This window comes from Salvelinus fontinalis, chromosome 5 (assembly GCF_029448725.1).
Source record: "Salvelinus fontinalis isolate EN_2023a chromosome 5, ASM2944872v1, whole genome shotgun sequence".
NCBI lineage: Eukaryota > Metazoa > Chordata > Actinopteri > Salmoniformes > Salmonidae > Salvelinus > Salvelinus fontinalis.
Window position 1 is genome coordinate 57,238,718 of NC_074669.1, and position 9,512 is coordinate 57,248,229.

At 41.3% G+C, this 9,512-nt stretch overlaps 1 protein-coding gene across 1 annotated transcript; it reads left to right on the top strand.

Annotated features, from left to right (window-relative positions):
• Positions 1-2,158: 2,158 nt before the first annotated feature.
• On the top strand, positions 2,159-8,980 carry znf330 (zinc finger protein 330). The gene is made up of 10 exons (XM_055924013.1): positions 2,159-2,269; positions 2,693-2,837; positions 2,971-2,990; positions 3,386-3,456; positions 3,656-3,732; positions 4,220-4,346; positions 4,508-4,612; positions 4,876-4,922; positions 7,910-8,027; positions 8,357-8,980. Exons 2-10 carry the CDS (start codon positions 2,718-2,720, stop codon positions 8,632-8,634), a joined length of 963 nt encoding a protein of 320 aa, XP_055779988.1. The 5' UTR covers positions 2,159-2,269; positions 2,693-2,717; the 3' UTR covers positions 8,635-8,980.
• Positions 8,981-9,512: the final 532 nt, after the last annotated feature.

The following is a 9,512-nucleotide window of genomic DNA, read 5'->3' on the forward strand; positions in this document are numbered from 1 at the left end:
TGAAATAAACAAATTGGATTTGTTGGAAAAGAGAGACAGAGGGTTCTTTATAGAAAGAAACATATAGAAAGATGGAAGAGGACTGGCCACCCCTCGGAGCTGGTTCGTCTCTACGTTTCTTCCTATGTTCCTGCCTTTTCTGGTGAGTTTTTCCCTAGCCACTGTGCTTCTACATCTGCATTGCTTGCTCTTTGGGGTTTTAGGCTGGGTGTCTGTACAAGCACTTTGTGACAACTGTTGATGTAAAAAGGACTTCATAAAACTAATTGGAATTTGATTGATTGAGATAGAGAAAGAGAGTCCTCAACCAACGAAGTGAAAGAGAGAATGAAATTGGGTTCGAGAAAATACAAGCTAGGAGAAAAATTAAGGCAGTGAGGGATGGAGGGAGAGAGACAAGAGTGAAAGAACGAGAAAAACAGCCAATTTCACACAGAGACAGAGGATAGAAAAACAGAGGGACAGTTGGAAAGCAGGAAGAGAGAAGAGAGAGGAGCAAAACAAACCGCCCAGTTTCGAGACTCACACATCCACACAGCACAGGCCGAGATGACAGTTTGCTCACTCAGCACCAGAGGGACGGGTGGCATCCCAAAGAGCACCCTGTTCCCTACATAGTGTACTACCTTTGAACAGAACCCTATGGGCCATGGTGCACTATACAGGGAATAGGCTGCCATTTGGGATGTAGAGAAACTGAAATCCTCGTTTCCAATATATAATGTCTCTTCATGGTCTCTGGTTTGAAGCGATTATTAAACGCTCTAATATCTTAGTTCATCTGTATTAACGGAGAAAGGAAAATAGAGGAAAGGCAAGTAGGCAACACAGCAGCACTACTGAAGAGGTTCATATTGGTCTTTAAAATGTTGATGGAACGTTGCTCTAACATTTCTGTTTATCTGTATCCGAGAAGAGAGGAAAATAGAGGAAAGGCAGACAACCCACCCAGAGCAACTGACCTAGAGGTCAATATTGGTCTTTAAGGCATTGATAGAATAATCTCTTGGTCGCTCGAAATAGGGTTGAGGGGGTTGTGTGGGTGATTTGTGATTTTGATACATGCTTAAGTGAATTGTAAAGGCCAGTAGTAGGCGGCTCAAACCATAGGAGCCAATCGTATGTCGGAAAGATAGGAAAAGGCCCCCTGGACATTTGTAATGAGAAGTTAATCAGCACAGAATTAAGTACAACATAATATACATATGTATCTCTGTGGTTATTATAAGAGTGCCGGAGTCAGGAATCTCCTAGTCCAAGATCTCCAGCCATCAAATCTTGGATGAGCTACTGGGTGTGCAGGCTTTTGTTCCGGACCAGCATGATCAATGATGATCATACTCTTGTTTAAATAACCTGTGTAGTTGCTAATGCTACTGACAGTATTGACAATATTGACATGCTTGGCAGTCTTGATACAACATTTTTAACAAAATGCAATGGTTCATTGGATCAGTCTAACACGCTGAACATACACTGCTGCCATCTAGTGGACAAAGTCTAAATTGCACCTTGGCTGGAATAATACATTATGGCCTTTCTCTTGCATTTCAGAGATGATGGTACAAAAAAAATACAAAATAACGTTTTTCTCCTTTGTATTATCTTTTACCAGATCTATTCTATTATATTCTCCTACATTCCTTTCACATTTCCACAAAGTTCAAAGTGTTTCCTTTCAAATGGTACCAAAAATATGCATATCCTTGCTTCAGGCAGTTGGATTTGGGTATGTCATTTTAGAAGAAAATTGGAAAAAAGGGGCGTATCCTTAAGCGGTAGACTTAAGTTCCAAGGGCCTTGCTGACCCATTGTGTTATAATGGTGAGATCTTGTTTTGCACCACTGCAGTTAGCCTATGTTGTCCTGGATACAGTGAAACATTCACTCATTCCTGGCTGCAGAACAGACATTGCAAAGGCTTCTTTGGTAAAGCCCAATTCATTTTAACAACATTCATGGGTCATGGTGGCGGGTGACTGAAGTGACTTTAGAATACAATATCATTTTTTTTAAGTATGTATTTTTGAACTAGCGTTGATAATAACAACCTTAATTGGCCAAACCATGATGTAATATACAATTCATAGTTTAATATAACATTTCATTGAGCTCAAAGGGAAATTAATGTACAATAGAAATATAGGTACTCACATAGGAACGAAAAGGCGAATCACAATTCAGGCGAGAAGAATACTCAGTCGGACTAAATATCCGTTTTTGTAACTTCCGTTTTAAGCTGAGCCAGCCGTGGATTGCAACATTCCAGGTAAGTCTTTCTTTACATTTTGGGTTATAATGTGTTAAAAAATATATAAACAGCACATGTCGGTTAAGGATTATCTGTTAATTATAAAATTAATTTCTATTACATGTCGTTGCTGCATCTGGTATTTCCATGAAGTCAAGCTAGTTAGCGCGTGTTTGAACTGTGTTGCTCAGCACACGCACAGTAACGTTAAGCAGATAGATAGCTAAATAACTGCTTTTTTCACTTTTTTACGTAGATACCTAGTTAACTAACTAATACAGTTTTACAACATTTATATTTTCGTAAGGACCTAGACTAATGATGTGTGTCCAGTCTGTCAAGATGTGATGCAATTGACTGAACTGGCTGGCTTGGTTGGTTGGTTGGTTGGTTGGTTAGTTAGTTATAGCTATGGTTTGCTAATCCCCCACATGCCTTCAGTAAAGTCAACTACAGAAACTGAAATATGCCGAAAAAGAAGACTGGTGCACGCAAGAAGGCAGAGAACCGCAAGGAACGGGAGAAACAGACTCGAGCCAACAAGGGCTTTGTTGACGTTGCAAAGTCCCCTTGCAATTCAGCAATGGTATGGAATAATATACATGTTCTCATCACAGCACAATATGAAATGGATAGCTAACAATGACTGTAAATCATGATTATTTCCTTAGTACTTACTGTAGTCCTCAATTTACTGTAGTCCTCATCTGGTGTTGCAGGAATGTGACAAATGCCAGAGGTAAGACATCTTCAATCAATATTTTTTTTTACATTCATCTTAATGAATAACTTAACTAGCTAACATTGGGGTTCCCGAGTGGCGCAGCGGCCTAAGGCACTGCATCTCACTACTACAGACCCTGGTTCAATTGCATACTGTATCACAACCAGACGTGATTGGGAGGCCCATAAGGCGGTGCACAATTGGCCCAGCGTCGTTAGGGTTTGGCTAGGGTGGGCCGTCATTGTAAATAAGATTTTTTTCTTGTCTGAGTTGCCTAGTTACATAAAGGTTACATTGTGTGAACACAATTCAACTATTTGAACAAGATGCATTATTTCTTTATTAGCAACTATAATCTACAGGTGATGGAGGCTTTGACACTTTGTTCCCCTGTTTCAATGACACCCAAGACGGCAGAAGAACAGAGCTTTCTGCTACTTCTGTGCAAACGTTCAGAAGCTGCCCCAGTGTGGTCAATGTGGTGAGTCTAAGATAAATTGTGACGCATGGCATGTTTCTGATTTTAAAATCCCTTGAGCTCTTTGAGCCCAACTTAATTTATCCCCTCAAGTGGCAAAGAAAGATATTGCACAATGTTACATGTAAGATATTTGTATAGGAGTGCAAGAACCATGTATCATGTTGTGGTGTGAAACTGTCTTCCTGTATTCCAACTAAAGGCAAAACCAAATGCATGAAGTCATCAGACTGTGTCATCAAGCACCCAGGGATCCACGCTACGGGAATGGGCATGGTGGTAAGAGATGAGAGCCGTTTGAGAAACTTTATTGAGATGGGAGTAATAAATACTCAGTAGTAATCATTAATGCACACCATAGCAAAACGTTTCACAATGGAAAACAAGTGTTTCTTATCGGTCAAATTCAGGTAGTCCCCGATAGTTTGCCTCCTTTGGTTTCTAGTGAATATGACCATGGGATGTATTCATTATGCCGATTCTGTTGCAAAACGTTCTGCAATTGTAACCATTTACTCCAAATGAAAAATGTTTAGTCTCTATTGCACAAATTGAAGGTAGGTCCCTCACCGTTTCGTTTGCTCTGTTTGCTTCCGTTTGGTTCTTAAATGGCAAATGGTTTCCGTTGCAAGACGTAATGAGTACACCCCTGGTGTAGACCTACATATATTTAACATTGTGATATGTGCCCAGATTGTCCACAGTCATGAGTTTATCATTGGATGTCTTTATATGTGTAATGTGAGATGTTGTCTCTGTCCACAAGGGGGCAGTGTGTGACTTCTGTGAGGCCTGGGTGTGCCACGGGAGAAAGTGCCTCAGTACCCACGCTTGCACATGTCCTCTCATGGATGCCGACTGTATCGAGTGTGAACGCTGTGTATGGGACCATGGTAAATTATGCCATTTTATAATATTATCCAACCTGCCTGGTCTGCAAAACTAAACAAGGCCTATAATTTGCTTTTTTATGTCAATACATGCACCCAAATGCTGGTTGCCATCCACCTTGTCCCTTTTGTAATCATTCCACCTTTTTTCCTATCTGACACAGGTGGAAGGGTATACCGTTGCTCCTTCTGCCACAACTTCCTGTGTGAGGATGACCAGTTTGAGCACCAAGCCAGTTGCCAAGTCCTGGAGGCGGAGACTTACAAATGTGAGCAATTAGGGTGTCTTTCTCACACGCCAATCATCCACATTGTGTTGGCTCATGAGAAATCAAGGTTTCAACACTAACCTGTTGACGTTTAGCCTTAGGGCAGACTTTGGCAGACATGAGGAACACCATGTAACGTATAGGAAAGTAGGCATTCTGCCAGTTGAAAGTTTAGAGAAAGGTTAACCCCTAGCTATAGTGATTTTAAATAAACATTTTCAATGTGTTAATATATACTGTGTTTTCCCCCATGTTCATTTCAGGTGCTTCCTGCAACAGATTAGGGCAACACTCTTGCCTGCGTTGCAAGGTAATGTAAAATGGAGATCCAAGTATTCATATCCCTTGGATTTCTTCCCCCAAAATGTTCTGATTTAGTATGGATTTTATTGTAATTTGTCAACAATCTAGTCAATATACTCTGTCAGTGGAATAACAATTCAAACTTTAAAAAAAATAAAGATGAATATAAATGAGAAGTATCCTAAATTAGCTCAGGAGTAACATTTGGCTTAACAAATCACACAATAAGTTACATGGACTCCCTCTGTGTGAAATAATAGGGGTTGACATGGTTTTTGAATGACTAACCCTTCCTCTGTCCCCCATACATAAAACATCTGTACGGTCCCTCAGTCAAATTTCAAGCTTAGATTCAACTACAAAGACCAAGGAGCTTTTCAAAATCCTCATAAAGGGCAGTGATTGGTAGATGGGTAACAATAACAAATCAGACTTTGGATGTCTTTAAGAATGGTCAGGTAAATAATTATGCTGTGGATTATGTATTAAACCACTCAGACACATCAAAGATGCAGTCATCCGTCTGAACTGAGCTACAGGAATGAAACTGCTGAGGGATGTTGCCATAAGGTCATTAGTGATTCAAAACAGTTTCAGTTCAATGGCTGTGATGGAAGCACTGAGGATGGATCAACTTAGTAGTGACCCCACAATAATGAACTAAATGACAGAGTGAAAAGAACACACATATACAGAATAAAAACATTTGCAAAACATACATATTGTATGCAGCAGGGCATTAATTTAAAACTGAAGAAAAAAAGGCCAAGGAATTAACTTTTTGGCTTAAATACAAAGCATCACTGAGTAACTGCCTCCTTATTTTCAAGCATGGTGCTGGCTGCATCATGGTATGGGTATGCTTGACATCGGCAAATACCAGGGAGGTTTTCAGGATGAAAAGAAATGAGATGGGTCTAAGCCAGCAGTTCTCGATCCTGGGGACCCAAAGTAGCGCACATTTTGTTTTTGCCTTAGCACTACACAGCTGATTCAAATGATTAAAGATTGATGGTGAGTTGATCATTTGAATCAGCTGTTGAGTGCTAAAAACAAAATGTGCGCCCCTCAGGGTCCCCAGGACCAGGATTGAGAACCACTGATCTAAGAACAGACAAAATCCTAGAGGAAAACCTGGTTGTCTGCTGTACAAGAGACACTGGGAGACAAATCCACCTTTCAGCAGGACAATATCTTACAACACAAGGCCAAATCTACACTGGAGATGTTTACCAAGAAGACAGTGAATGTTCCTGAGTGGCCAAGTTACAGTTGACTTAAATCTGCTGAAAATTTATGACAAGACTTAAATTGTTGTCTAGTCATGATCCCCACAATATTGACAGAGCTTGAAGACTTATGAAAAGAATAATGGTAGTGATAGTTGTTGCTTAAGTTCAGCTCCTCAAGTCAATACATGTTAAAATCACCTTTGGCAGCAATTACAGCTGGGAGTCTATTTGGGTAAGTATCTAAGAGATACTTTATACAACTGGATTGTGCAATCCTATCATTAAGCAACAACTATCATTTATATTCATCTTAAATGTTAGACATTTGGTTGTTGAGAAAAATATTACAATATTTTTTTAATCCCACTTTTTAACACAATGAAATGTGAAGAAATCCAAGGGCTATGAACACTAAGGTATTAAATCAACACAATGTGTTATGTTGTAAACAATTGTCTCTCTCCCACTGTTCCTCATGCCAGTGTAGTTGTTTGTTACCGCTGTTGCCTCTATACACATTGACCCGAGAGATCTACATTTGAGTCATTTAGCAGACGCTCTTCTCCAGAGCGACTTAAGCCGTGCGAACACTACACGATTTTTGGCCCTGGTTTTAGCTGTCCCAGACAACTTTTTGAGGTTGGAGACGTCATCCCCATGTTGTTGCCTACTCGTAGCTGTCACCGACGCTCATTTAATGTGAGCAGGTCAGAGACACAATCTGAGGGCTACCGATCGATCCCGTGTTTTGATTTTATCCGCACAAAATCTGCAGCGCTCTTGTAATGTGAAATGTGCAACGACCAGTTTTGAGAACGGCGATCAGCAATAGCCAAATGAGAGCTAGCCAGGGAAGACCAAGATCTTGATTCGCATCACCCAGAATGTGCACTCGCTCGTGCAGGAGCGATGACTACTACTAGAATGCGTTTGCGCTTGCCTTTAACAAAATGTAAAAATGTTACAGCTCTGAAGTTCACACCCAATGTTATTCAGTCCCAAAATGTATTGGCAAGATATTTCAACTCTGTAGGGCAAGTGTGAATGTCTGACTGGACTTTTATGAGGCTGTTTTGAGCCACAGCTCGTTGTAGCTAGCCACGGTAACAATCTATTCGTATTGTTTTGGCGAGACGGCGTGGTATGGAGCATCCTCACGACCAAGTGAAGAATCTTGTAGTGTGTCGACCCCCCCCGTCTCTGCCAGATTGTTTACTATAGGAAATATGGTTGTTTAATGCTCGAGGCTCAGCGTTGCTAGGATTTTTGAAAGTCGTGTCATGTACGCCCGGCATTACATTGAGTGCATTCATTTTAAGGTAACTAGGTGAGAGAACCACATATCACAGTCATAAAGCAGCTACCAGCAAAGTCAGTGCTCGTAAGAAAAGACAAGTGTTATTGCAAGAAAGGCAAGGGTGTTGGTTCGGGGGGAAATGTGTACATTCCCAGTTGCACTGTTAATTTAGTCGATTTTTTTCCGGTAAATAAGTACCCGTTTACCAGGCTTCTGACTAAGTGGAATACAGCTACAACTAGAGGTTACTTTTTCGCAGCAGGTTTGGAGAATTAGGTTAGGGTTAGCTAAAATAAAACTGTTCTCCTAATCTGCTACGAAAAGTCACTTCCAATCATGGCTGTATTCCCTCTAGTTTCAACCATTTACCAGTGGGACAGGGAATAAATTTCCTGGATTTGACACATGACTGTAACCTATAGTAACAAGGCCCATCTGGGTTGAACTGTGTCTCTCCCTCCCCAGGCCTGTTTCTGTGATGACCATGTGAAGAGTAAGGTGTTCAAACAGGACAAGGGTAAAAATCCTCCCTGCCCCAAGTGTGGCCATGAGACCCAGGAGACTAAGGACCTCAGCATGTCCAGTGAGTCCACCATCTAACATCTAATCAGTGCTTAAGTCAGTCATGGATTAAAACTCTTCAGTCATTAAGAGGAAAACTGAGTACTGACGGCAGTGCAGTTGAATGTATACTGTAATATCATAATTTTAGTTGTTGTTGTTTGAGTAATTTTTGCATCATTACAAATCACTCGTTTTCATACTCTTTTCTTGTAGCAGATGTCGGATCTTAAACCTCAAATGTATCCCGCCACATTCAACGCCTTTTAATTGTTGTGTATGTGCACTCCCCGGATCGGGATTAGTACTCAATTCTCAGCTCATGTCTGTATTCCTGTATTCGCCCTGCAGCCCGTACGACGAAGTTTGGCCGACAGAGTGGTGCTGACGAGGATAGCTACGGCTATGGAGGTTACGGAGCCTCTGGCTACGACTCCTACTGGAAGAACGTGTCATCGTCCGGAGGAGGGGAGGGAGACCAGGAGGACGATGGCGGAGATGATGATGATGATGACGAGGAGGAGGAGGAAGATGAGGAGGATGATGAGGAAGAGGAGGAAGAAGAGGTAGCTGACTCTCTGGCCAGTCTTAAAATTGAAGGGACCCCCGTGATCGAAGCAGTCCCCTAGACGGAGGTTGGTTCCCGTCACCTCTCCACCTCCCAAAGAAGAGGGGGCTAGATGTATACAAGGAGTGTGTGTGCAATGCATTGTAGTACACTAATAAGATGTTTAAAGTGATAGTTCATCACCATATGTTCACTGCTTGATTGTTTCTGTGTTTGGACATTAGCCCGTTTAAAAAGACGGTGAGTAATCCAGAACTTCTGTATGGCTCTTGCCTAACATTGGTGAAATATCCTTTTTAAGTTACATTATTTTAGCCTATCAGACAGGTTAGCAGTGGCTTGTATTCATGGACACCAAGGGAAGCCAGGCTTCCCCAAAAATTTGACCAATAAAACATTTAAAAGTATTACATTTATTTTTTGTCTCTGGGTTTTCGAAATTGTCTGTCAATTCCAAAGGGGCTGGAATCTCACTCGAGAAATCATCAGAGCGAGGGAAACAGCACCCCTCTGTCTCAGTATGTGTAGGCCATATATCTGATGCTGTCTGGACCCAAAGAGAGTGACATGTTGCCAGCGTAGCATTTGATTGATGCTAGCAAGCTTTTGGCCTCCCTTGATGATTTTGTTTATTTTTGTAACTAGCCAATCAGCGTTTGCTGAGCTCAATTGTGGATTGTCCTGGTGCAGCTAAACGCCCTCCAAGGAGGCCAGTTTGGATTTGGCTTCATACCAATCAAATCACTTTCTAAGAATAACATCATTTTCACAAAAACATGTCTGCTTCTGTTGATGTCCTGCAGTAACAGGCTTGCAAAATCGTCCCTTTAAGCCATTGATGGGGTTTTAGACTTGTGGTTTTGACTTAATTCTCTGTACAGGCCAATGATTATGATGCCGATTCTGATCTAACAAATTAATGTTGTGCCACTGACCTGA